The following is a 27,653-nucleotide window of genomic DNA, read 5'->3' on the forward strand; positions in this document are numbered from 1 at the left end:
TTGCTCACCCATGCTCTGGTTCTCGTCGTCCTGGTCGATGAACACGTGGTCCAGCACGAAGTTGAGCAGCTCGTTCTGCAGGGTGGAGTCGGGGTTGAAGACCAGCGGCTGGAGCCCCTCCCGGCCCCCCGACACCAGCTGGTGGCTGAAGATCATCAGCAGGTCGCACAGCAGCATGAAGGCCTGGAGGAGGGGAGGGAGGGGTCAGTCCATCCCGACTGAAGAGTAGCCAACAGACCTAATAACATGGTGGGCCCGTCAAGGACACCCGCTTCAGCTACTGTGGAACGTCTTATGGCCCAGTGTCCCAGTGTCCATTCAAAATGATCTGTTGCAGGTGCTCTGAGATCTTTTTTTACACTGGCAGTCAATGTGGAAATAAATGCTGACTTCAACCACTCTGAATGCGAACTACTCAAAGAGTTTACAAAGTTGTTACATAAACCGTGCCTAAGAAGGTCTTTCAAAAGTTTAGTACCACTACGGCCAAAGTTAAACGATCAGCCCCATTATTCAATCAACCAGGATTCCGTCTCAATGTGGGGGCTCTACTCAAGGCTCCTCCTACCTGTTCTTTGACGGGCGTGTTGACGTTGGAAAGACACTGCTGACACACCGCCAGGAAGGACTTCACCACTCTCCTGAGAGCCAGCAGGTCGTCCTGTGTTTCGCACGCACACGCACACACACACACACACACACACACACACACACACACACACACACACACACACACAAAGATAAGACAAAGATAAACCTTGAAGGAATGATGAGCCCTAAAGTGGTCCAGATTCAACCGTGCCTTTTCTGGGCCTTCACCCACACACACATTCGTTCTATTATTATAGCCCTTGTTGATTCTCTTGTATGTTGACTGTATAGCTTCTATCTGCATGCATTTGTTCTCATTGAATCACACTTCATGATGTTCATGGTGCTATACAGAAAACACATCTCTCTCACCCCCACCCTCGCTATGGGTGGGGGTGAGAGAGATGTGGGTGGGGTAGTGGGCGGCGGTCTGCACCTTGCTGGGGGCTCCCTCGGTGATCTTCACCAGCTGCCAGAGGATGGAGTAGTGGGAACACTGGAGGGCTTGTACGGCAATCTGCTCAGGCATGGATCCCTGCTCGATGCCCGCCTTCAGCAGCCGATAGCAGTTCCCAAACAGGTCCCAGCGGGTCAGGTCGTGGGCACTGATTGAGGATGATGGTAAAGATTAGTGGTTTGAATACACGCCATCGGGTGCATATTGCTGCATGGTCTTTTTGTGTTGGAATTACCCGACAGTGAATAAATGTAGGGCAAGTCTTATAATGGGAATAACATTCGGAACGGATTTACAAAATAATATTAAATGCAGATAAAATGCTATCTTATTTCAGCAATCCTTATCATCCTAACAATACATTGGCATTATTGGCGTTCACTTTTTTGTGTAGGAAGTCCAACTAAGATCTTATATCCTACATCTATCCTACATCCTAAATCTGACGCCTTGACATCCGTCACCCGTAATGCACAAATCAGATTCAAGATTGGAGCGACGGATCAAAGCGGACAGATGAGTGGAAGGAAAGATAAAACACAGAAGCCCAGCAGAGGGCCAGAAGGTCTCACTTGTGGAAGGCGGTGAGCCTCTTGAGGGTGGACAGAACGTTGTAGATGTCGTCGTCGTCGGCCTCCTCCGCCTGAGGGTGGAGACGTTGAGAAGGTTTCATTAGTGTGATTCACTCCAGGGGTTTCCCGCAGGAATTAGTTAGTTTAGGTAGTGGGGTTTGCCGTCAGACCGTGGAGGGGGGGGGGGGGGGGGGTGGGGGACCATTTCTGATTATTTTATTCAGGCCTCAGGCTGTTGCCCTGCAGCCCAATCTATACACAGAGAGTGAATGAACTTAAGATTATTTAATACTTTTGTAAAATAAAAATAAAATTAAAAATGAAACATTTTTTGGACGTCGTAGTTAAGGCGGCAGGCGTGTATTGCTTAGGCGGCTGCCTAAGCTGTAAGGTGCTGTGGGAAACCCTCATCTCTCCCTCCATCCCTCCCTCCCTCCCTCCCTCCATCACCTCCTGCAGCAGCTCCTCCACCGAGTGGGCGAAGCGGTCCGTCATCTCGTCGATGAGCTGCGAGCGGGCGATGTCCACGCGGTTCATGATGGTGTACTCCTCCGAGCACAGGATGCTGTAGGTCTTGCTGCAGGCCTCCAGCACGTCCACCTCGATGTGCTTCTCCACCACCAGGCGGATCTGCTTCAGCAGCGCGTCCAGGTGCTTCTCCATGCGCCCGGCGCTGTACACGTCCAGGTCGAAGAACTGCGGGATCTGCAGCAGGTTGGCCACCTTCTCAGAGTCCGCCTGGTACTGCACAGGGAGAGAGAGAGAGAGGTATGGTCAGAGTGAGAGAGAGAGAGAGGTATGGTCAGAGAGAGAGAGAGAGAGAGAGAGAGAGAGAGAGAGAGAGAGAGAGAGAGAGAGAGAGAGAGAGAGAGAGAGAGAGAGAGAGAGAGAGAGAGAGAGAGAGAGAGAGAGAGAGAGGTATGGTTAGATGTGGAGTAAGAGATTTGGTTGAAATGTAATTTTCTAATGTGGGTGCGCTTTACATTTCAGTAAAAACCATGTTACATTCTAACGGTCCATTACATGCAGCCGGGCAATCAATAGGCCATAGTCAGGCTACACACACAATACGTCGAACCTCAGATTAACAGCAGGCCCATTAATCATGATTCATACAGGTAGCTCAGCTATTTATTTGAATAACCAGCTCTCTATGAATGTTCATTGAAATCCATTTGTTGAAACACATGTGGAAATGTTTTTTGTAAAAATGAATTTGGTGAACAGAGGCGATGTCACAACACAAGTAACTCTGCATTTATTAAAATCTCTTAACAGTGACTGGTCATCAGTCGGAGTGAGTGAGTGAGTGAGTGAGTGAGTGGTCCTTACCTTGGACAGCAGCATGGGCAGCGCCATGATGAAGTGCTCCGTCAGTTTGTTCTTGTCGTCTATCTGAGTCTTCCTCTCCTTCGCTGTCAGCACCTGGAGACAAAACGCAAACAGACAATATATTTCAAGTTGAAAAAATAAAAAACATATTTGGGCAATTATCCATAAAATAAAAATAGCCTTATTTTTTCACTGATTCCTAAAGCTATGTTTGTTGGTTACAGTGATGGTCCACCCAGCTTTTAGAGCGTGTGCGTGTGTGTGTGTGTGTTGGGGTTCTTACGCGCTTTCCGGTGCCTCTGCCGACCGGTGGGTGGGCCTCGGCGGCCTGGCGGATGGTACACACCATCAGCTCAATCAGAGCACTCTCCTGCCTGTCTGACAACACTGGGGAGAGAGAGCGAGAGAGAGAGAGAGAGAGAGAGAGAGAGAGAGAGAGAGAGGAGAGAGAGAGAGAGAGAGAGAGAGAGAGAGAGAGGTGGTTATTATGGTTATTATAATTGGAGATGTTCCATCAATTACACAATGTGTTGGTCCTCATTAAGCTTCTTGTTATTCCTGTGCGCGTGTGTACGTGTGTGTCTGCTTTCTGAAAGCCTGAAGCACACAGAGTGTGTCTGCATGCCCGTGTATGGGATGAATGTGTGTGTATGTCTACGCATGTCTAGTTGATTTCCGTGTGCATGTGTGTTGACTTAACGGTGTGTGTGTTGACGTGACCATGCGCGTGTGTGCACGTGTGTGTGAGCGCGTGTCTCACCCTCCTCTCCCCCGACGGGCTCCTCCAGCAGCAGCTCCGTCATACACTCCCAGTCCTTCAGCAGCTCCTGGGAGCTCTCCCACAGAGAGTCCACCAGGTAGGCAGCGTGCTCGTGGAGCTGGGGCACACACACACACACACACACACACACACACACACACACACACACACACACACACACACACACACACACACACACACACACACACACACACACACACACACACACACGAGGTAAATCAAACACGGAAATCCAAAGAAATGTTTTCTGTAATGTACGTTAAAAAGTTCTGTTCTGAGGTTCAGATAATGTCGTTGTACTTTAAATGTTAATATTCTATTATATTATCTGTCAACCAGATCCATCAGAGCTTGTTCTATAGTTTGTGATACGTGTGTGTGTGTGTGTGTGTGTGTGTGAGTGAGTGTGTAGGAGAACGAGCAGATGGGAGGAGGAGGAGGACGAAGAGTGAAAAGCAAGAGAGCGGGCGAGAGAGCACGCGTCGGTCACCTCGCTCTCCAGGAAGAAGAGCACCAGCATGCGGATGAGGTTCCCGTTGGGGCTGCTGCGGCCTCGCCGCTTGGCCAGCGCCTCCTCGGCCAGGGGGTCGTGGCGGCTGAACAGCCTGGAGGAGACACAGTGATGGATCAGAAGGTTGATTATGAAGTTGAGGTCGGGGGGGGGGGGGGGGGGGGGGGGCGATAATAAACTATGAAGAAAAAAATTACTTGGTGACTTTACACTTTAGAAAGTGACCGAAAATGATAATCAACTCTCGCAACAAACACATTTAACACCACAGCGGTCAGCTCCCACCCGCCATATTGGAATGGGAATAAATGCGTCATTGAGAAGGACATGAACACACAGATTTCCAAGATGGACGTACTTCCTGTGGAGGAACTCTCCGGCGGCCACCGCCACGGGCCGGTGGGCGGAGTAAACCAGGTGGTACACGTTCTCGCAGTCCTCATTGGACAGAGCGTCCTCACTTCCCCTGGAAGTACAAATAGGAGATTAACATTTAATGTACAACGATATTAACTGAACCTCAGACCCTTTGATTTGTATTCATGAAAATATTTCCCTATATTGTTAGTGGATTTCGTCTTTTTATGTTGCACTCTGAGGTTTCCCAACATCAAAAAGTGAGATATAGTCAAATGTCACTGGTTGTGACAATGTCAGGTTAAATCACTTCAAAATCCACAGGGGTGGATTTTCATTGGTCGAGACAATCTGCATTCTACTCACTGCAGGATCAGGGTGACCAATCGAATGGCCTCCACGGCCACGTCGTACTCCTTGTCAAGGGTCATCGATACGATGCGGTCCTGCAGAAAACACACGTGTGTTTGTAGTTATTGTCATGAGTCTCTATGCCCTGCTCCCATCTCTTCCCCATAGGTCTATCTTATCCATTTGTTTTACCTTGAAGCGGTTGGTGAAGAGCTCTAGCTTGGGAAACAGTTCTCTGTTGGTGTACAGGTTCTGCAGTGCCTTCAGACACTTCAAACGCACCTCGCCTTGCTGGGGTCAGACAAGAGACAGAGAGAGAGAGGTTTACACGAATAGAAAGATATACAGAGATAGAGATAGAAAGATAGATGGGACAATACACAAACTCTTGTCCCACAGGAGTTGTAACAGGGGGGTTCTTACACTTTAACCTGGCCAAATCCCATCATTGAAAACCAAATACCTATCCAGCAAACGAATATCCGAGTTACTACTTAATACTTCATTGTAATGAATTTGGTACCCGATCGTGCAGAGTCCAGCCCACGTATTTCAGGTAGCTGTCGTTGAGGAAGGCGTCGCTGTACATCTTCATCCACACACCAATCTCCTCGATGCAGATGGCTCGGATCTCTGCAATGGCATCCCTGGGAAGGAGGAGAGGGGGGGGACACCACGTTGGTCGCCACTGTGATTCGGCGTTCAGATTACGGTGGTGTGTGATAATGATAGTCCTAATGAAATGAGTGGTTACCTGTAGCGATGGACGAATATGCCCTTGAAGATGGAGTTCATCATGTTCTCGATCTCGTCCTGGTTCTCTTGGAGCTGAACGGACAACGGAGACGAGAGTTAAACCCAACACGACACACAATGAAACTCAACACACAATGATACACAACTCCCAAGTAACCACAACACACAATGACACACACATTACAGTCAAACACAACACAATGAAATGCAACACAGTCAAACGTAGGACACAATGAAACACACAGTCAAACACCACGCCCTCCTACCTCCTTCCTCTTCTGTAGCAGCAGCTCCAGCTTCTCGTTGGCCCTCTTGCCGGCCATCTTGTTCCTCTCGGCTTCGTACTGCCGCTGCGTGTTGTCCTGGTGGATGCTGAGGTTCAGCGCCACGTTGACCAGCGCCGTCATAAGCTTCATCGCTAGAGAGAAGAGAGAAGAGATAGAGAGACGGGGAGAGAGCCAGAAGGAGAGAGATAGATCAGGGAGAGATGGAGATAAAGAGTCACAGAGACAAGAGAGAACGAACACAAGACAGAGAGAGAGAAAAGGGGGATGAGTATTCACACATTCGATTTTAATTCCATTATGTTTTCCATTCATCTATTCAATCATCCAAGATGAAGACTGATCATCTTGGATAGAGAGAGATGGCGTTTACGTTTTGTCTTATGTAGCAAAGTACATTTCACGTTTGTTTTTACAAATATCTTCACAACAATCCAACGTTCCCGTTTCCACCCACAGACTTCCCCAGACAACGCCGCCACACAGCCGAGGGGGAACCAACCAAACCACCATGGGGATTTACCTGCCAGCGTGGACGTGTGTCTGAAGGCCCGCACCTGGGAGTCCGACAGGCCCGTGAGCAGTGAGATGACTGTGTCCATCATGTACTCGTCGTAGATGATGCTGTACTGGCACTGGCGAATCAGCACGCAAATGAACTCGCAGAAGTTGTAGCGGAACTTCTTCCACAGGGGGCCGGGCATGGTGAGTGGGTAGTCGCCGCTGTCCTGTGGACAAGGAGACGACGATGACGACGCGAAGGGTACAAACACAGTAGGACCGATGATCAGTCTTCTGTGATGGTTGGGTGTGTTGTATTTCTACTCTGCAGTTGTGTAGCATCCTTTTCCGGGAAGTATGCGAAAAAACAGCCTTTGGTCACAACACACTTATGAATCATCGATCGATCTTCAAATCGTTATTCATTTAAACTAGAACCGGAAGTCGACATCTTCAGTTCATGATACAATGATTCAAAGACAGTAAACAAGGATTAATTATTGCCTAGCCTTACTCTATTGTATATTGTAATGAAATAATCTTTTATATATATATATATAATTTTTTTTTTGGAGTAAAGATGTTTCAATCTTTCTGTTCAATTTCGTTTCATATATATTATATTACAAATGTACAAGGTCTTTCAAATGGACAAGATCTATCTTTGAACTGTGTTTGTGTGTGCTTCTATCCACAGTCTGGATAGAAGCATATTTATGCACACGCCGGCCCCAAAAAATATCTGGAAACCCTGTTGGAGCGAAACAGTAGCTGCTGGCACAGTGAAGACAGGAACTTACCTCGTCAAACTCCTCCGTCATCTTGCGGATGATCTCGGCGTTCTGCATGTTCCGGAACATCTCGATCCGCACCGTTCCTGGAAGACAGAGAGGAGAGCAATTAGAGGAAATGATAGCGGCAGCACATTCACAACAATGACGGCACGCATAGATCAATGTTAACATCAATGGTAATATCAGTGCTGAATAATCTGATTTAGTTCAAAAGGTAGTGCAATGCCACCTGGACATTTTAGTTAACAAGAGCGTAGTTTCTTTAACGTGTGGCAAGTGGACCCCGAGGTTCAATGGTTTTTCTACTTATTATACTTTTTCTCATATTCAACATTTCATTTTGAACTGCTTTGTGTGTTTTTGATGGTAAGCCATGATTTAATTCTACCACTACGTAGAGGACCATGTTCTTTTCCTAAGAATCTCACGTGACGCTGAAGGCTTGATTGTGCAACCCTGTCTCTATTCTCACCCTTGCAGCCGGAGCACTGAATGAAGAAGTTTATGAGGTCCAGCAGCGCGATGTCCCGGTCCTGTTTGTACGACTCGATCCAGTCATCCACAACAGACTGTGGATAGAAGCACACACAAACACAGTTCAAAGATAGATCTTGTCTATTTGAAAGACCTTGTACATTTGTAATATATTATATAAGAAACAAAATTGGACAGAAAGATTGAAACATCTTTACTCCAGCTCATCCATATAAAAGACTATACAAGATTATTTCATTACAATATACAATAAAGTAAGGCTAGGCAATAATTAATCCTCGTTTACTGTCTTTGAATCATATTGTATCACGAACTGAAGATGTTGACTTCCAGTTCTATAGTTTAAATGAATAACGATAGGAAGATCGATCGATGATTCATGAGCGTTTCATGATATTTCTCAATATTGTGTAATATTATCGTGATAATATATTTAGATTATCTACTATCTTCTTTTTAAGGAATCCTTAGTGGGGCCAAAACCGTACAGGAGCTTCCATCCCTATAACAGTACCTGCATGGCGCTCTTGCCCAGTTTGACCACTTCAAACAGGGTGACAGGATCCCCGCCCTCCCCGTTGTGTATGGCTACACCATTGGCTTTCCCTCGCCCGCGGGTAACACCCACAGCCTTGTCCGTCGGAGACTTCCGGGGTTTCTTAGTGGCCGACTGCGAGAGGGAGGGGGTAAGAAGTGCAATATGAGGAATCCAGAAAATGTATAAAATAAAGATTAAAAGGGTTCACACATGAGACACATCAGACACACATAATGCATCGGCCTGTGTGTTTGGTGCCTCTTCATGCGACAGTTGTGTACATTAAATGTGTATCACATGTCTATGCAATACTGGAGTGCATTTAATTGAATTGTTAACTTGCATTGAACGAGGAATGGGCCTTTATTCACTAAAGGGAACTTCAACTTGACTTGAAATATATAGTGACTTATTCTTTTATTAAGGGGGTTGCATGCAGACACACATAAACAAGACGGGAGGAACAGTCTCCAAAGTGCCGCTAGACGGACCCGGAGCAGACCGACAGAGGAGCCACAGGGACGGAGATCCCCACGGAGAGCGCGCCTCACCTGCTGCTGTTTCCCGGGCCTCCCCCTCTTCTTCTTCCCCTTCACCTCGGGGTCCTCGATCTCGCTCATGCTCATGCTCAGGCTGACGGCGTCGGGGGCCGCCGACTCGTTGGACGAGTCCCTGAGAAGGGTCAGCGACAATGAGACCGCAACGACGAGACAGGACGTTTCGGACAGACTTTTTGAACCCGAGAACACTGTTTGAAAGCTTCAACTTGACTTGGAATATATAGTTACTTGTTTTACTATTTAGTTGTTGTTTTTTTACACAGGTGGTTACATGCAGACACACACACACAATCCAACAAGACTTTTTGAACCCAAAACACGGTTCGAAAGCGGTTGATGAAAGAGGAACGCCCAAACGTGCCGACTTTAGTAGGACGTTAAAGTTACGTCTTTTAAAAACCAAAACCGTCCACCACGTTTTTTTCACGTTTTTTGGGAACTGGTAAACCCATTGAACCCCGTGAAGCAGAATGCATCAAAGGCCACCGGCATCGCAAACATTATTATTAGATGTTGGCTTATTTGAGCATTTCCTGGAATAAACCAGGTGACCACAGAAGAGCCGGGACTTACTGCAGGACAGGGAGCTCGGAGGTGATCATCCTGGCCAATCAGGGGTAGCGGCACAATCTGCAAGCTGCGTGTGTGTGTGTGTGTGTGTGTGTGACCGTTGTCAGGGCCGTCGTCAGGCAGCGAAGTTGAAGGCGGCGGCGTGACTGGAAGGGGGAAGGGGAGGGGGTGGTCCTTGTTTGGGGTCTACCCGATGAGGAAGAGGCTCACACTGCAGCTTAACAATCTCCGTGCCCTAGACAACAAAAGAACACAAGAACAAACACACACAAGGATGTTTAGTCAATCGACATAGTCATTGAGTTATGGTGCGTAATGGTGGTATTATGAGTTAAGTGTACATTCATTATTAGTTATTATGTAAATATATTCCTGAGAAGATGTAAGCATGGGTTGTTAAGGTCTGGTGTGTTTAGCAGAAAGGCCACATGACCACTGGCCATCAATCAAACCAATGGGAGACAGTCTAGTGGCATTCTGAGAGAGAAGATGGACAGGGTAAAAAGCAGGGGAGAGGGAGACACCAACTGGCCACGTTGAGAACTACAACAGCCAAATAATGTGGCGGACCATTTGTTGATGTACTAAATTGAAGTTACAAAAAACGTTTAGCAATTGTGTCTTTGTGTTGTTTTTGTGTACACAGCTTTGATTAAAAGTAAGAATAGAAACTGGTGATGTGGCAAGTAAAAATAAATGTATCATAATTTTAAACGTTATATATAAACATTGTTTAAGTGGTATTATGCAATACAAATTTGAATGTAATTGAGTGATTTTATTTCATGTTTTCCAAAGATTTTTTTATAAAATCCTAAATTAAATCAAATGAAAGGAAGTATAGCCACCAGTTGAAACCAACCACACAGACAAAACAGTAGAAACAACCGCAAGATGCTTTGTAGACACATTAGCCGTTTGACACTGAGGGCAAACGCATTAGGATGGCTGGCGTCTGGTAAGGAAACAATTAAGCAACGGTTCACTACCTGTTTATATGATAATGAAGCAGCAGAGACCTGTTTGTGCAGTACCACCACTTAACCAGTGGGGGCAGTATGATCCACAAAGTCCTCGACCCCAAGTCTAACACCCGAGTCTTGGTAGTTTCATTTAATTCTACCCAGCTAAAAGTCGTATTAGAAAATTTACTTAGCCCTCTATAAAACACTCCTGGGGCTTACGCTCACTTTTATCACTTTGCATACTGTGAAGCATGTGTATTGTCCTCAGCAGTAGTCTTGAGTGTGTGAATGTATGTGTGTGTCTGTGCGTGTGTGTATGACTGTGTGAATGAAACAAGGCCTGGGCAACAGTAGGGGGCAGGCTAAGAAAGTGTGTATTTAAATACTCTCTTTTTCACGGTTTGTATGAAGGAACAGCTTTTGCCGGGGCTGCCTCTGTCTCTCCGGCACATGTACAGCAGCAACTAACTGTGACCAACCGACAGGGACCAAAAACATTAAGGTTCAGACCGGGTAGATGTTTTCAGAATCTGATTATTGAACATCTCCTTTAAAGTAATACTTCTATATTATAATTATATACATATATATATAAAATAAAAATAATAATATAGTATTATATTACTTAATACTGAAAGTTGATTAGTGATCATGTTTTAGTGTAATGATGATGAAGAAAAGCATCTCTTCAAACTTTCTAAACAGAATTTATTTTCTCCAATTTATTTTAGAATTTGTATTTTATTTTGTGGTTGGAAGGATCTAGAGTCTTGATCACACAATATGGATTCCAAGCTTTTAAAAAATGTGTCTCTTACTGAAGCAGTACAGGTGAACTGTTCTTATTTGACATTTTAATTTTAAGGTAGAACGGTAGGTAATACGACATGCTTTCCACAGTTCATATTCGTGAGCATGAATGAAACTGGTCGGTTGGTTATAAAACATTTACATTGTTTTCAACTAGGACTCCACAGGGGGAATGGACCCCACACACACACACACACACGCACACGCACACACACACACACACACACTTGCCTGTATCCTTTGTATCGCTCCCTTTGTCTATGTCTCTGTCTCTCTCCGGGGAAGAGCCTGTATCTGAAGTTGTGATGCGATTGTTTTCTCTGTTTACGTACAATTCTGGTGATGTGTGTGTGTGTGTGTGTGTGTGTGTGTGTGTGTGTGTGTGTGTGTGTGTGTGTGTGTGTGTGTAAGACTCTACACACAGACAACGACACATCTAATACACAGTCCATTCCAACCAACAAAGACTATCGACTTCTGCAGTTATAGAACATGCGTTATTGTGTGTGAGTGTGTGTGTGTGTGTGTGTGTGTGTGTGTGTGTGTGTGTGTGTGTGTGTGTGTGTGTGTGATTGAGTGAGTGCGCGTGCGTGCGTATCTTATTATAAAGAACGCTAGAGATTGAAAGCTAGAGATAGCTATGACACATACTGTGAGACTTATTCAAATAAGACAGTGTTTATTTTGTACTTATGTGGAAGTGAGAGAAGCTATTACTGAACACACACACACACACCAACACACCCACAGCAGTGTTACGGGCGCATTGTGTTGTTAAACAGTAGAGGGCTGCTTTATCGTGTGTGTGCATGTGCGTGTGTGTGTGTGTGTGTGTGTGTGTGGGAGCGTGAGTATAAAAAAAACAGGCGAGAGTGAGAGAGACACGTCAGGGGAGCATCTGTGAACCACTTAACATGCACGTCATGCACCGCGTGTTACCACGGCAACCGGCGCGGGTCATAAGTCAGACGATGGCTGTATTTGATTGGCTCGCAGTCCGGAACCGACCGGGTTGGGGACTGTACTGTGTCAGGTCAGGTCGAGTCTAAACAGAGCTGAACCGGTTTGTTAGTGTTTGCTGATTGATTGGTCAGGTTCTGTGGAAACTAACAGTGGTTGCCGGGGGTTACCGGAAGACGGTGCTTTAACATACGTAACATGGTGTTGTGTTTTGTGTGTGTTGTTTAGTGGCAAAACAAAAGGTTGGGTCAAAGCGAAAATAGAAAAATGTGTAGATTGTAGAGCGTAGATTACTGATAGTAATCTGACATACAGCCAAGTCATTCGTCACTTCGTGATTGTCTTTTTGAAAGTAGAGAGAGAAAAAGAAAATCCTGGACATATGATACCAAACATATCAAATGTCATTCCTCTACAGACGCTGTCAGTCAATAAATCAATAAGTGATTATTACATACATGCAACGGGCTGAACCAATATATATATATTCTGGACAAATAACATGGCTGTGTGTGTGTGTGTGTGTGTGTGTGTGTGTGTGTGTGTGTGTGTGTGTGTGTGTGTGTGTGTGTGTGTGTGTGTGATAATAACAATAAGCCCACACACACACACACACACACACACGCAGCATCGCACCCGTAGTGTACCCGGGTCCCAGGCGGATAATTCATCGTATTACGACAACCTGCGACGTGGCCACTGTAATTGGCCGGTATTACGCCCCCTGCGACGGCGGTGTGTTATAAAACACACTGCCTCGCAGAGGGAATCACACAGCACTGCTGCCGCTGCTGCCAGAGAGGATGCAGTGCCCTGAGCTAGTCGGGAAACACAGGCTCAGTCCACTGGTTCCAAGAGAGGTGTTCCACAGTAGAGTGTGTTCCATGCTACTGCTCCATGCTACTACAGATTACTGCTTCTACAGTAATCTGTTCTGCAGTGATGTGTTTTCTACAGTAGCAATGGTTCTGTATTGTTACATTCTACAATAATACAGTAATCTGTTCTACCTTAGAAAGTGTTCCTCTGTATTGATGCGTTCTACAATAATGTGTTTTCTACAGAAGTGTTCTGTATTAATTAATACGTTCTACAGTAATCTGTTCTACAATAATGTGTTTTCTACATTCGGAAGTGTTCTGTATTAATATGTTCTACAGTAGTGTTATCTACAGTAAGAAGGGTTCTGTATTAATACGTTCAACAGTACTCTGTTATCTACAGTAGGAAGTGTTCTGTATTAATACATTCTACAGTAATCTGTTCTACAATTATGTTTTCTACAGTAGGAAGTTGTTCTGTATAAATACGTTCTACAATAATGTGTTTTCTGCAGAAGGAAGTGTTCAGTATCAACACATTCTACATAAGGAAGTGTTCTGTATTAATACATTCTACAGCAATCTGTTTTCTACAGTAGGAAGAGGAAAAAAAACATTGATTTTGCATTAAAATGGTAATGAGTCTCTCAAGGTCGGCACCCTGAGTAGCAGTACAAGCAAGCTGACACAGCCTTCTGAGCCAACTGTAATCACTTTTCGCTAGGCTGAGCTCTGTACTACACAGTGTTGGAGGTAAATTGGTGTATTGGTGTATTTGGCAACGGCTCCACAAGGTATTATGACAGTTGCACCGGGAGTTCCTGTGTCAAATTGCCCAAGCCTTTTAAAGACATGAGCAGGGGTAATCCATTTTCTTTTTTTATCTATAAAGGGCGATGTTATGACAGATGCAGCCAAACTACTGAGCTCTGCAGTGTAGTAGTGGAGTAGCAATAGAAGCCCAGGGTACAGTTCGATTTTAAAGAAACGTACATTCATCAAACTTAGGTCATATAATGCGTTCAACACTCAGAACTAGGGGTCAGGATAGTGTAGTAGTACCAGCCAAAAAGGTCTGGGGGGGTTGGGTTTGATCCCAGCTCTTACCTGTCTAAATGGTCTATATTTGTATTTGTATATCGTTTTACTGCACATTGTATTTGATTAGCGATTGGCTGTATTGTCAGTCAAGTTCAAGTGGGAAGAATTGCGACATCACAGGCCAACTACAACTCCCTCTTTATTATACAACGGGAGATTAATGTCAAGTTCAGGTGAGAGGCACTGTAAATCTTGTGTAAATGAGTTTGATATGAACAGGATCAAAAGCCCTGTGGTGGGGAAATGCTCACCGTGACACTTGACCTGGCAGTACATCTTCAGTACCTGATAACATCATGAACACCAACACCAACACCAACATTGATGCAAACATCAATCGTTGCTTCAAAGATGCCCAAGAATATTAACTGAAAACAATATGGTAAATTAATCGGATAGAGCCTTATATTTTCCCACTCTGAAAAACGGGTATGTTTGGAAATAATTTTTTTAGCGCTTAATAATGTAATAATAATAACTGTGGACAGATCCATAACTTAAAGTAAGAAAGAAATGTAGGCAAAAGAGTGCCTGAGCTGCATGAGGACACTGTTGAGGCCACTCATATATATATTACCTCCCCCAGAGAGAGATCTGTTCCTGTGCCTGTGGTAAAGACAATGTCTTGACTGTTTCCAACAACAACTATGGCAGGATTTGGTACAGGAGGCTTTCAACTTAACTGTGTGTGTGTGTGTGTGTGTGTGTGTGTGTGTGTGTGTGTGTGTGTGTGTGTGTGTGTGTGTGTGTGTGTGTGTGTGTGTGTGTGTGTGTGTGTGTACCAGGCTGTGGTAATCAGACGCCCAAGTAAGTGACCGCGAAGATAACCGACTCAGCAGCAGCAGCAAAACCTCCGAACCACGCTGCTGGCTTGAGTCCCGTAGATTATCATTATCTCCCAATGAACTCAGTCGTGGCGTATACAGTGACTGAAATATTGGAGGTATATTTGCAAACAAGGGTTGCAGAGGGTATTACACCCTTTGCGCCGTCCCTCAAGGGTGCGTTTGTGTGAGTGAGTGAGTGAGTGAGTAAGGTTTTTTAGTTCCTCTTAACTGTCAATGGTCATAAAGAGGTTTAGAAATGGTTGTTCTTGATGGATTCCCAATGTTCTGCTGTTGGCAGAGCAGGCTTCTAATTCTAATTCACAGGCCTGAATAGAATTCAGGGCTGTCGACAGCAGCTGTCTAATCAATATAAAAATTACATTAAATAAGGTGCTAGACAAATCAGTTGCGCCATGCAGTGCCATAGGAGAATAACGAGAAAAAATGTTTAAGTAAATAAAACGATTGGAAGCCAAGTGGGTGGCATAAAAAAAAAAGCTTCACAGATCAGACTGCCAAGGATTCAGTTAATAACACTCATATATATATATATATATATATATATATATATATATATATATATATATATGAGTGCTAGCCCTATACCAAAAGACCAGAGATACCACAGAGTTTCAGTGTCTGGGTCCGAGCTGCACCAATCTTTAAAAGGGCTAATTTATCATCAGAAATTGTGATCCGATCACAATTTGTGATCTGTCAAAAGCAGTAGTTTTAATTGACTTAATAAATGGCTCAAAATGTCTATAATACCAGGGTGTTCTTTATGTTGTTCTTCACATGCAGTAGGTGAAGCTTTGTAGGGTTAAAGCAGTGAACATCGGATGTGGTAATCTTGAAAAGTCTAAATCTTGATTAGTGTCATCCTATACTAAATTTATTCTGAAATACCAGGACAAGATTGGGCTGGGCTTTCTGATCCTGGATACAAAATATGAGATTTCCAAATCCAATCAGATCTGGTTCAGGATCAAAGCCATTACAAGGTTTTCCAAATGTACCCTATAGTGACAGTCCCAACGAGGGACCATATGAAAATCTCCTGTCACGATTATCCTTGCCAAAGACATAGCGGCTTAATGTGTGGATATTCACCATTATCACGATTCACGATAATAACGACGATGGAAATTCACGACGTTCAACTTATTGCAGGTGTTTTGTGGGTGTTCTTCATGCTTATCGCACCTGTGGTAAAATACTGCCCCTTTAATACAGGATGGTAAGTGAGTAGATTACGTTTGGGTGCAAGGTCCCCTTGATCTTGACTGCCAGCCACACGGCTGTGTGAAGTCAGTCACCATCATAAAATAAAAGGCTGTCACTTCCCTCTTCTTTCACACACACACACACACACACACACACACACACACACACACACACACACACACACACACACACACACACACACACACACACACACACACACACACACACACACACACACACACACACACTAAAAGGACCATCACTGTAACCAACAAACAATAACCCTCTGCAACCCTTGTTTGCAAGGAAATACTCGAAATATTTCTCTGTGTTTATTGGGAGATAATGATTACCTCCTGGACTTTGGCCAACGCCGTGGTCCAGAGGTTGTGCTGCTGCGGCTGTGGCGGATATCTCTGTGCTCGCTACGCTAACTTGGCGTCTGATTAGCACAGACAGCCTGGTGCTCTACTGCTTACATCTGCAGAACTCAGTGAGGAGGAATAGAAGGAGGTGGGGAGTTACAACCGACCTCGGTCACATTTATTTTTTCAAAACAAAAATGTTTTTTGCAGTAGTGGAGATTGAATTGGATTACAAAAGTGTCAAATTGTGATACATGAATAGCAGCCATTTGAGCTAGATCAATTGATCACAGAGGCAGATGTGTCTCAGGGAATACAACTAAGAAGATTAAAGTAGGAATGTATAATGGCCAAACCCAACAGTAAGCTCTATACACTATCAATGACCAGTTAGCCTGCTGTTTCCCTCTGGACCATTTCCTCTATTCAAAACAAATTTAGGGAATACATACCAAAGAAAAAACAACCATCCTCAACCACAGAGCGCCCACCACAAGCACGCACGCACACAGAAAGGCAACACAATCGTTGCAACATTTACATTTCAAACAGCACCATATTAGAAAAGCAATTTGCTCTGCCAGCAACACTTCCACGTATGCTTACTAATTTGACAGATACAAGTTACAAGGGTGACTTGGCTATGTTGATATGTGTGAGTTATTGTTAATTCAGGGGTACTGATGCAGCTGGTGAGAGAATGTGCTGGAATTCATTTTGAAGGAAGTCAGTGAGCTGTGGTAACAAGGGGGGGGGGGTTTATATGGATGAGGCTGAAACAGTGATTGCTCAATTAGTAGTATCCGTCTACCGATTTTTATTTTAATAAATAGATTGTTTGCGTTGGTTTTTTATCAATGAAAACCATTCAATAATACTGCTGGTTGCAGCTTAGTGAATGCAAATGTTTTGTTGGGTGTCTGTTTTAAATGATTAAAAATTTATTTTTCATGCTATTTTACCTCAGCATTCGGTTGCTTTGCTCCGCTTTTGATCATACACACAATCTATATTTGATGCTGGGCTTTTCTTCTCATCAGACAGAGCAGGCTGATTTAAGACATCCGTTTGGTCTCTAGTGACTTGTGTTGCCAACAGTGCCACCAACAGTGATTTTACCGGGCTACTCATCATTATCTTTGTAATACTTCTTAAATATGGGTACAGGGGAGGTCAGGGTGTTGTGCTGTCTACCTGTAGGCATGCATCTCAAAATCACTAAGTCTGCTAGCAGACTCAGTGATTTTTGAAGTTATAACTTAATATAACTTAGAAATTATAACTATAAATAACGAATGGAAGATTACTTTTGCAGTTGTGACAGTGCTAGCTACTACCTTATTTGCTGAAGCAACTTTCCGGCCGAGGCTTTACAATGAAGTCCTTTTCTATTTAAATTAAGGTCTGCTCACAAGGTCTGCTATGAATCAGATATGCCATAATTTAAAACTCTCATCCTTTCCTGTATCGATGACACAAGAATGAGCGACAGACCGAAAGCCCATCACACTCTTGAGAGTCAATAGAGTCAGCGAATTAAAATGTCTGGCCCAAGGACACCTCAGCAAAGCTGAATTACAACAGCGGCACAGCCACCCAAACTAATCACAGGTGGCTTCTGTTCCAATAGGATGAGCGTCAAGACGGTTGTGAGAAGAGAATCATGCCCTCAAAGCCATCATGTGCTACATTTCAAGGCCAATGTAGCACATGTTGAAACTGCGTGCAACAAGTCAGAGAGCACGTAAACCTGATAATCCCCGACAGTCAACCGTGGCGGTCCACTTTAAACAAATTAGGATTATACCGCCAGGGATAATTCGACCATTAGTCAAACAGGACACACACACAACCATCTGTTATAGCAACCTTCTAGGTGGCTTGTTTAACTCAGGAAATGTGGAGAGAGAGAGAGAGAGAGAGAGAGAGAGAGAGAGAGAGAGAGAGAGAGAGAGAGAGAGAGAGATGTAGCCCTAAGTGCATATAGGCCTATATTCAAAATATATTTTTAATGTCCTGAGGTAGAGCTCACTGAATAACTGATAAACAGAATGAGGGGAACGGTTGAGAGAAAATGAAAAGATGAAAGACACAAGCACAGCATTCTCTCTCTCTCACTCGCTCTCTCAAACCACGGGAGAGTGTGATTGGGTGTGTGTGCGTCTCACAGGGTGAGAAGGAGGGGTTGGAGGTGAGAGAGCAACAGCCCGCAACTGGAGAGAGTGATAGGGGGGGGGGGTCTCAAGAGAGAAACAAAGGAGGGGAAAAGGTAATTTGTTCTCTATCTACGCCATCTCACTTTATTTTCCTCCTCTCCCCCTCTCTGTCGCTCTCTCACCTTGGCCCAGATTCGCTTCCTTGCTCTATCATTTGTGCACAACAGAGACAGAGAGAGAGCAACAGAGAGATAGAGAGAGACAGAGAGAGAGAGAGAGAGAGAGAGAGAGAGAGAGAGAGAGAGACGAATATACACACTCAGATACACACACAAAGATAAAAAGGCAGTCTCACATGAGCAATAAAACCACACACAGGTAACACACACACACACACACACACCTCTGAGACCATTACCCTCTCTACATTATTCGTTTCTAATGACCTAGCGACACCAAAGGCTTCACCAGAGAAGCCTGCTAGCTGCGGTTATTATTTGCCTGATGTGGAGGCAGAGAAGACATAAGCAGGCCGAAACGGCCTAAAATATAAGCTAAAGGCCTAGCATACAAGCTAGCGGCTGAGTCTATGAGCTAGCAGCACAGTAGACAAGTTAATGTGTATAGGTGTATAAAACATAGCATTCAAAAATAGCATCCCAGCATCCAGGCATAGTGGCCTTGCCTGAGTGTCCTAGCATAGAAGCCTAGCCAGAGCCAACCAAGCAAGTGACACTATCCAGGGCCAGGACTCTATTGAGAAGCCAGCTCAGTCCTTCAATTAACGCAGCGTAAGCAAATCCTAACATACTACTGATGTTCTGATACTGATTGACACATAGAGGAATGTGATTCAACCGAAAAGGTAGTGCCAAATTCATCCAATGAGGTGGGGGTAAAACGGTTTATTCTATCATATATCTGTCTATATCTGCTATCGTCATATAAATGGCTTTTAAGTATACCAACTGCAATGATGGAAATGTTTGGTGAAAGAACCAGCTACCGCCCATGAATAAAACATCACAACAGCTTTTATTTTCATCTGATGGGGCAGCCCTGTGTGTGGCTTGTATGGAGCTCTGATATACGTGTCGGGGAGAGACTGAGGGCGATCCGAAAGACTGGAGGTGGTGTAATCTTGTGTTGTGAGACCAGATTGGCAAGAAGGGGAAGAGAGCTATTCAAGCACTGCAGTATATTCTGGACTATCCCCAAGAACTGCCAGGGGTTGAGATTCCTGGGTTTATACACCTGGACAAACCATATGCTATAATCGATCATCTAAAAACCATCTGTAGGAATAAACTCATACTACATACATATTATGCAATTACTTATTACTTATTATGCAACACCATGCCTATGTCATGTACAATATTACCCAATTATATAAGAACTGCAAATTCTTGCACATCATGTCCCTTTTGTAATCGTTGCATGCAATGGGCTATATATTTTGTTCTATTAATCAGATTAAGTGCATATTAAAGACAACTGCTTGGTTTAGACCAAGATACACACTGGTGTCAGCTACTGACACCAGCTACTACTTAGGACTGGTCTCAAAACTTTAGTATGCTCCCGCACAACAAAGGTTTTCCAGAATCATAACAATAAATTTAGCCTAGAACACAATAGAATATCCAAACCTATGTATTTTTCCACATTTGACTCAAATAAAATGAGCAGTAATATATATATATATATATATATATATATATATATATATATATATATATATATATATATATATATATATAAAAATTTGTACCCGTCCTGCACTGACATCTCTGCTGTAGAAATCAATGATTTTAAGTATAGATAGCAACAGAAGTCAGTGTGCTTTGGAAAGTGAATCAATACTTAGCTAGGCAGTGTAAACAGCCCTAATAGCTGAATCCCTCCCCCCCCCCCTTCTTAGGGTGCTTACAGCTGGTAGTTTAAGTGAAACCTGTGACATTTTCTGGCCATCTGGTTTCTTGCCAGTCCATCTCTCGGACTGAAGTAGGCTTAACACTTGATGAAATCCCTTCTCAAGTCAATGCAGTGAGAGAGTGTGTGTGTGTGTGTTGCACCTCCCAAGAGGCAGTGTAATTCAGGTTATCAATCTTTCGGCTTTTTGCAGCCGGAGGCCAACTTTATAAACGGCTGTAACCTGGCAAATCGACGCATTATCTTCCCTGCTTGTAGACCACTACATCTAATGTAGGCCGCAGATGGTGCTCCTGGAAGAGACGTGGATTTGGTTAAAGAGTCCAACCATATCCACGAAATAAAACAATGTTCTAGAGCAGTGATTCTCAACCGGTGGGTCGCAACCAAAAAGTGGGTCGGGAGAACATTGTGAGTGGGCCGCGGATCAAATGCCAAACCTTTATCTTTAGAAAGAAAAACATAAATTACCTGCTCTTTCCATGTTCATTCATGCTTCAATGGCTTATTATTTCATTGAATTAAGCCCTAATTGTTGCAGCTTTCCGTGAACACACATGTTTTTAACAATGCATGAAGGCATTGTTTATTACTGCAATATTGACAAATACATGTTGTGATTTAATGACTAGTGACAGATGTGGGTCCTGAGGGGAGACCGGTGGAGAACCACTGTTATGGTGAATCCAATCACAATGTGCTTGACGCTTTTTTGTGCTTTTATGTGCCTTGGTTTATTCCAGAAGAAGCGGTCTCTATTATTAGAATACCAGTAATCAAAGTCGGAAACGTGTTAAGATATGGTTACCTAATGTCCAAAAGGAAAATCATAACAAACAGGAGGGAGATGGAAATTAAGAGGGATATACTAAAAAAAAAGATGGATGGGAAGAAAAAACAAAATATGGAAGGAAGGGAGGAAGGACAGAAAGGAGGACAAAGAACAGACAGGAGGACAGAAAGGAATAATCCCTCATCCACGGGCGCTAGCTCCTCAAATGATCAGCCTGTCTCGCCGGGCCTGTGTTTGAGACGCGCAGCGCCACGGCAGCTGTTCTGCAGGCGGGACTTTAATGAGATGTTTTAGTCCACAAAGCTTTGCTTTGACTGCACCTAAGTAGCAATACAGGATCTACCGCTGTCACCGGCAACTGAGACGCCTTCTTCCAAGACACAAGCATTTTTGAAATGCTCACACACACACACACACACACACACACACACACACACACACACACACACACACACACACACACACACACACACACACACACACACACACACACACACACACACACACACACACACACACACAGCTAAAGACTCAACATTATTATGTTTGTTAAGATAGAAACACGCCAGTTGCTAGATTAGCATCGGATTATATTTCACTCCTTTGGGCATTTCTGCTACCGGGTTTGTTAGTAGACTCAAATGTGTGTCTACCACAACCACAACCACGTTTATAGTTTTTCTTTATAGATATAAAATTATATTATATAAGCCTACAATGGAAACATGGAATGTGGTTGCATTTATCTTTAATGAAGTTATTGTGTAAACATGCAACCGAGAGCTGGCAAAAAACTCAAACTCATATGCTTCCATGATCATACATTTGATCTAAACAGCCCATCATATGCTTTGAATGAATAAAAGGATATTAATTACAGTGGATAACATGAATCTATAAATTAATCTTCCTAATCTGCAGCCAGAGTCCTTTTTGGCTCACCTGGCAAGGGGACAAGATGAAAAGCATCCATGGGACATGGATGTTTTTACAGTCTTGTACAGGCTATTTTAACCATGGTAAAAGTAAGCCTACTTATTTTAATTATTCACCTAATATTTCATTGCCCTCTCTCTCCCACAATAGAATTCTCAGATTGAAAACTCTATGACACTGCATAACTTTCCTTAACTTTCCTTTCGTTAATGGAGGAACAACATGTTATTTGCAGTCCTTTCGTTCTTGCAAAGCTTGAGGTACAAGGTAACTAAAATACATAAAAGTTACATAATCAAAAGTCATCATAATCAAAAGTCATTGGTGCATTTAGAACCAACGGAAGCAGAGAAACACAGAGGGGATTTCTAGACATTACATTGAGCTTAGTCGGAAAACAAGCAGGCCTGAATATAAGGACATGTCTATTTTGATACATACATTAACCCGCCAGTTTTGTCGGACAGCCTTCTGAGATTTACTCGCCAATCGGAAAATCTAGCTGCACATGGACATTTTGGACCCTGTCTGCAGGGATATCAAGGACTAAAATGTCCTCTTTGTAAGAAATTCCAATGTTTTGGTGGTCTATCAATTTCCATATTTACAACTGAACTTCATCATTTCTATTGAAACAAAGAAAACAGCCTTTTTCTCGCAGCTGGTGGATTTAGAAAGTCTACATTTATTTTTGGACCACTGTGATTGGTGGGTGTCCAGGAGAATGCAACGTGTAAACAATGTGCCCAAAGTAATGAATAGACAAATTAATAGAAACAAAAACTAACAGCTTATGCAATGCTGCATTAGCTGTTAGTTTTTAACGTCGCAGATGAACAAGACCTCAAGATCTCCGGCATTAAGAAAGCGAAAGAAGCGACTTTGGCTGGTCGAAAGATGTTCTTGCAAATACTAAAACACAGGTTTGTAATCTAAATTAATGATGAGAAGCTTCGCGATATAACTTGCTGGAATGTCTAAAATGGCAAAACTTGAAGACTTGAAGATGGCCCAGTGACTTCATAAAGGCTTACTTTCAAACCAAAACATCTTATTTATATATTAACATCCTTGTGTAGGCCAGAGGGACACCGAGTTCAAGCTAGGGTCATGGCCCTCAAAGCCAGAAATTGATCCACTATACAGTAGTGGAGACATCCTCATCATACACACATCACACCTCTTGGTTGACTAGGGGAGAGAACTAGTTAAAACTGTCTGGTCTGGCTGCAGCGCATCCTCTAACCAGACTTGTGATGTATCTGCTGCAGGTTAGTGAAGCCCCTTGAAGCTTAGCAACCACAGAGCCATGTAATGGAGTTTGGATAAGATTGCTGCGCACACACACACACACACACACACACACACACACACACACACACACACACACACACACACACACACACACACACACACACACACACACACACACACACACACACACACACACACACACACACACCTTTAAATGTGGCACAGCTGACAGTTGAGCTAACAGTTATAGACGACTGTTAGCAGCCAGTACTGTTGGGCAGGGGCTACTGTCATAATACAGATTCTAAAACTCCTGTTGGAGGCTGCTGGATAAGCTATTCAGGAGGGAAAAGCTTCCAGGTCCAGTAACACTGGACACATTAGTGCAGTGTTTCCCAACTTGTAGGTCCGGAGTCCAGTTTGGTGGTGTCTGATATGTAAATAGTGTCTCGCAGAGAGGGAGATATTAGTTATTTGATGGTGCATTCTAGTAAAAAGGTGTAAAAAAAGGTATTTCATAGACAAACAGATAGTACGAACAGTTAGCTTGGAGCAAGCACTACAATTCAGTGGGACATTGGTGTCTGGGGCAGAAATGGTAGGGTAACGGTGTGCATAGAAGTAGATGAATAAAAGTGCAAGTTTGGGTCGCAAGAATTTACAACCGTTTGGGAAACACTGAATTAAAGCATTAGCAGACAGGTCATTTTCAAGTCGTTCCTGTGCAGGCCTGACTGCAGTGGTGTGCAGTGCTTGAGGTAGTTTTTGCCACATTTATAGTCAAATGCTTGGATACGCTGATTTAACTAGCCAGGCTATTTCATTTTACTAATAAAATAGCCTTACTTACTCAATGGTAAGGCTTTTAAAAATGGAATTACCAGGCAATCATTTTCCTAATTGTTCTTTCAGATTTTTGCGTAGCGCATAACACAACGGTACAAATGCAAAGCATTTGTAGACTTGCAAATTATAATAAAAATGAAACATCCTACACCAAGTTTGTCTTCTGTCTTTGTGAAATGGAACCAAACCTAGGTGTTTTTTAAGTCATCTCAAATTCCCACATCCTTCCCACATCACATCACATCACAATATGGATTCTACCGCCTCAATTGTCTTGTAGATCACTATCCGGTGCAGCCAATTAACACAAAGAGAGGACCCAGTGCTAGGTTGAGCTGCTGTCTCTGATGTACCGGCCTTCTGTCTGTTACTCAGTAATACTACTGTTGTTTCCAAATGTAGGATGTAGCCAAGGAACATTGAACAATGAACAATGGAGAATGCAAACAGAACACTGGTAACCAACTACCATACCCCCGTTGGTTTTTGTTTTACAAAAGCGTATTACACGTTATTATGGTAGGTTCTTTGCAGCTCAACTGCACATTTTGCATTGTTCCCCGAGGCCAGGGTTCGATTCCCTCTGGGGTAAGTCATGCTGACAATGGATGTATGGATTTAAATATGTTTTGCAAAAAAGCATCCATCAAATGGGATATACTGTCATTGTAATAATATATATTTTATTTGACTATATTTGACCTAACCCTAACTCTATATAATAGCCTAGTTAAACAACATTCATCATACATCTACAACTCTATACATCTACCTGTAGGTAATACATATTTGTGGTCATGTTATTAAGCTTCAAAACAACAGGCCAAGAGGTTTTAAATTGGCCATGCATGGCTGAAGTTTTCATTGGAAAAGTCCTTTTCAACTATTCCAGGCACAGCTGCAGGCAGGAACAATAGCGTATGACTATGATAGATCTGATAGGATTTAGCAGAGCAACAGTCTACAACCGCATCTTAAGTCAAGGTTCCTAGATTACAAATACAACAGAATACAGCCGCAATACCAGTACCAATCATTTACCACTTATGGCTTTAAACAAGTGAAATCAAATCTGATTGCCATCTAATATTTGGAAAACCGGTGGGATTTGTAAACAACAATTTTCTCAGTAAATGATTACTCAAAAACAAAGACAATGCAAACAGATTTGGTCATAATGTGTTCCTTGTTTGCACAGAGACCACTTAGGTGTGGTGTGGTGTCGTTGTTTTGTGTTGACAATGTCATAATAGCCAAAATGTCTTATTTTCCACTATATTCTGTGTCAAAAGGAGTGTCAAAGGGGCAGCCACAAAACTGGACATTAGAAGAGAAATATTTCTGCCTGCGATTGCCATCATCATCAGACAGGGTCGCTGAAATAACAGCCCCTGGCTGATGTCGAAGGCACTTTCATAGTCTGGTGCAGCATGAGTTTATAGAAGGATGTGGGTCAGACTGAAGTCTTTTCATATGAAGTTTCATTTCAGCTCATGGCTAGGTGACCTCCACTGGATTTGTTTAGTCAGTATCTAGTGTGATCGCGGGACCTTGATAAAAGTAGAATATTTTTAACAGCATAGAATGGTAGATAATGGTTAATTATCATATGATTTCAGTAATGTGATGTTTGTGCAGCAGAACTTTCTGATTTATGTGTAAATACTATGCACATAAGAGACTGTTAATTGTACAATGAATGGTAAAAATTATGGTATTTCTACATTACCACCAATTGAAAATTGATTGAATCCCAGTACTATATAATCACAGAAAATGAAAATGCTTGCATTTAAACTTATCAATGCAAGCCTGTGACTACATTCAAGTCAGTTGATCTCGGTAACTGGTCTGTACAGGAACCGTTGCCAGCTATGTTTTAAGCAGCCAACTGGTTCCCCAATGGTCTTATATGGTCCATTGTTTAACAGTGGAGGAATGCTGTGGTGAACTGGAGTTGGCTGAGGATTATTCAAGTGCACAAACATAAGCTACCTTCATAGTTTTGAGCTTGAGCGACAAAAGGCGAATAACTTGTGTTTATAAACAAAAAAGCCTGATCAATAAGCTTTTTTTTGATAATAATCAAAAATGTAATAGATTGATGTATAACCAGTCGCACAGCATGGATATCGAATACAATTCCATCCTTCTGTGTTTCTTGAATCAAAAAATGACATTTCAGCACAAAGCAACAAGCACACCTGGAGCCCAGGTCACTGGATATCGACAGTTAGCAAAAACTAAACAAGCCTCCTCAACTGTCAAATGGCAAATATTAAAATTAAAAAATGTAATAAAAAATGCAGATGTTGAGTCCTATATGTCGAGTCCTATATGTCGTGAAAGACATTCAGGTGATGATCGAAAGGTTCAAAATAAACAAGCGTTGGTCAGAGCAAGTACAGTCTGCACAGTGATCACATGGCTCTGATTGTAAACAAAGCAGTTATGCAACAGCCGGGGAACAGGGAATCGTACACAGTGCCAGAGGGACCACTGACCCACAGTCAGATGTCCCCAACACAGCTGTATAGCCTTTAAGTCTAGTGTCTAGCATCTAATGGCTTGTCTGCAAGCCTATTCAAACAGCAAACCGGCTCCAGGAGCCCATCCCCCTCCACTGTGACTCACGTTCCCCGCTCAACATTGCCTAGTTCCCGCACAGAAGTGGGCGGGAAGGTGGACATATGTGCCATAATAATTGAACGCATGAATAAGTTCATTAGACAGACATCTTTTTACTTTGTTACGATATGCAGCAAGCAGACGGCAGGAGGGGAAGAGGCATTGCTCGTCTGCGAACTTGGGAAAAGACAACCTCGGGGTTATTATTTACTTCCTTACAGTGTAGCAACCAAGAGAAGGGGGAGAAAAAAAATCAGATCACACATTCCAAACCTAGGAGGATGCGTTAGGAGCAAAACAGTATTGGCTGGGAACGAAACTCTCTGCAAACAACGTGACAAGTAGCATTGGCATCAAATACAACCAAGACACTGGCAAGATGAAAAGACAGAGCAACCAAATATGCGTTTGCCAATTGAAAACGAAAGATGAGGGTGATGCTTTTAATTCAGTGCCTTGCAAAGCACACGACACCACGTCACAGCGCATGGCTCCTTATTATTTGTTGACAAGCGAAACTCCAGAGCCGGATGATTAAATGGTGTCAAAGCGGGCATCGTTGGGGCCATCACTTGCCAC

General features: G+C 43.3%; 1 protein-coding gene across 2 annotated transcripts in view; it reads right to left on the reverse strand.

Moving 5' to 3' along the window:
* The window catches only part of stag1a (STAG1 cohesin complex component a), a 36,164-nt gene that overhangs the window by 8,158 nt on the left and 353 nt on the right, over positions 1–27,653 (reverse strand). For both annotated transcript variants that reach the window (XM_084482635.1, XM_084482634.1), the window contains exons 2-22: positions 9,454–9,685; positions 8,872–8,992; positions 8,297–8,452; positions 7,760–7,856; positions 7,294–7,370; positions 6,516–6,720; positions 5,975–6,126; positions 5,707–5,780; positions 5,476–5,599; positions 5,145–5,243; positions 4,968–5,047; positions 4,603–4,710; positions 4,224–4,338; positions 3,713–3,830; positions 3,236–3,339; positions 2,953–3,045; positions 2,071–2,364; positions 1,621–1,691; positions 1,028–1,196; positions 569–661; positions 9–183 (exon numbers count right to left, since the gene is read on the reverse strand). In XM_084482635.1, coding sequence (XP_084338761.1) covers positions 9–183; positions 569–661; positions 1,028–1,196; positions 1,621–1,691; positions 2,071–2,364; positions 2,953–3,045; positions 3,236–3,339; positions 3,713–3,830; positions 4,224–4,338; positions 4,603–4,710; positions 4,968–5,047; positions 5,145–5,243; positions 5,476–5,599; positions 5,707–5,780; positions 5,975–6,126; positions 6,516–6,720; positions 7,294–7,370; positions 7,760–7,856; positions 8,297–8,452; positions 8,872–8,992; positions 9,454–9,482 — 2,554 coding nt within the window. In that variant the 5' untranslated portion in view covers positions 9,483–9,685. The remainder of the gene's footprint in view (positions 1–8; positions 184–568; positions 662–1,027; positions 1,197–1,620; positions 1,692–2,070; positions 2,365–2,952; positions 3,046–3,235; positions 3,340–3,712; positions 3,831–4,223; positions 4,339–4,602; positions 4,711–4,967; positions 5,048–5,144; positions 5,244–5,475; positions 5,600–5,706; positions 5,781–5,974; positions 6,127–6,515; positions 6,721–7,293; positions 7,371–7,759; positions 7,857–8,296; positions 8,453–8,871; positions 8,993–9,453; positions 9,686–27,653) is intronic.

Source organism: Micromesistius poutassou (genome assembly GCF_964030765.1).
Source record: "Micromesistius poutassou genome assembly, chromosome: 17".
Taxonomy (NCBI): domain Eukaryota; kingdom Metazoa; phylum Chordata; class Actinopteri; order Gadiformes; family Gadidae; genus Micromesistius; species Micromesistius poutassou.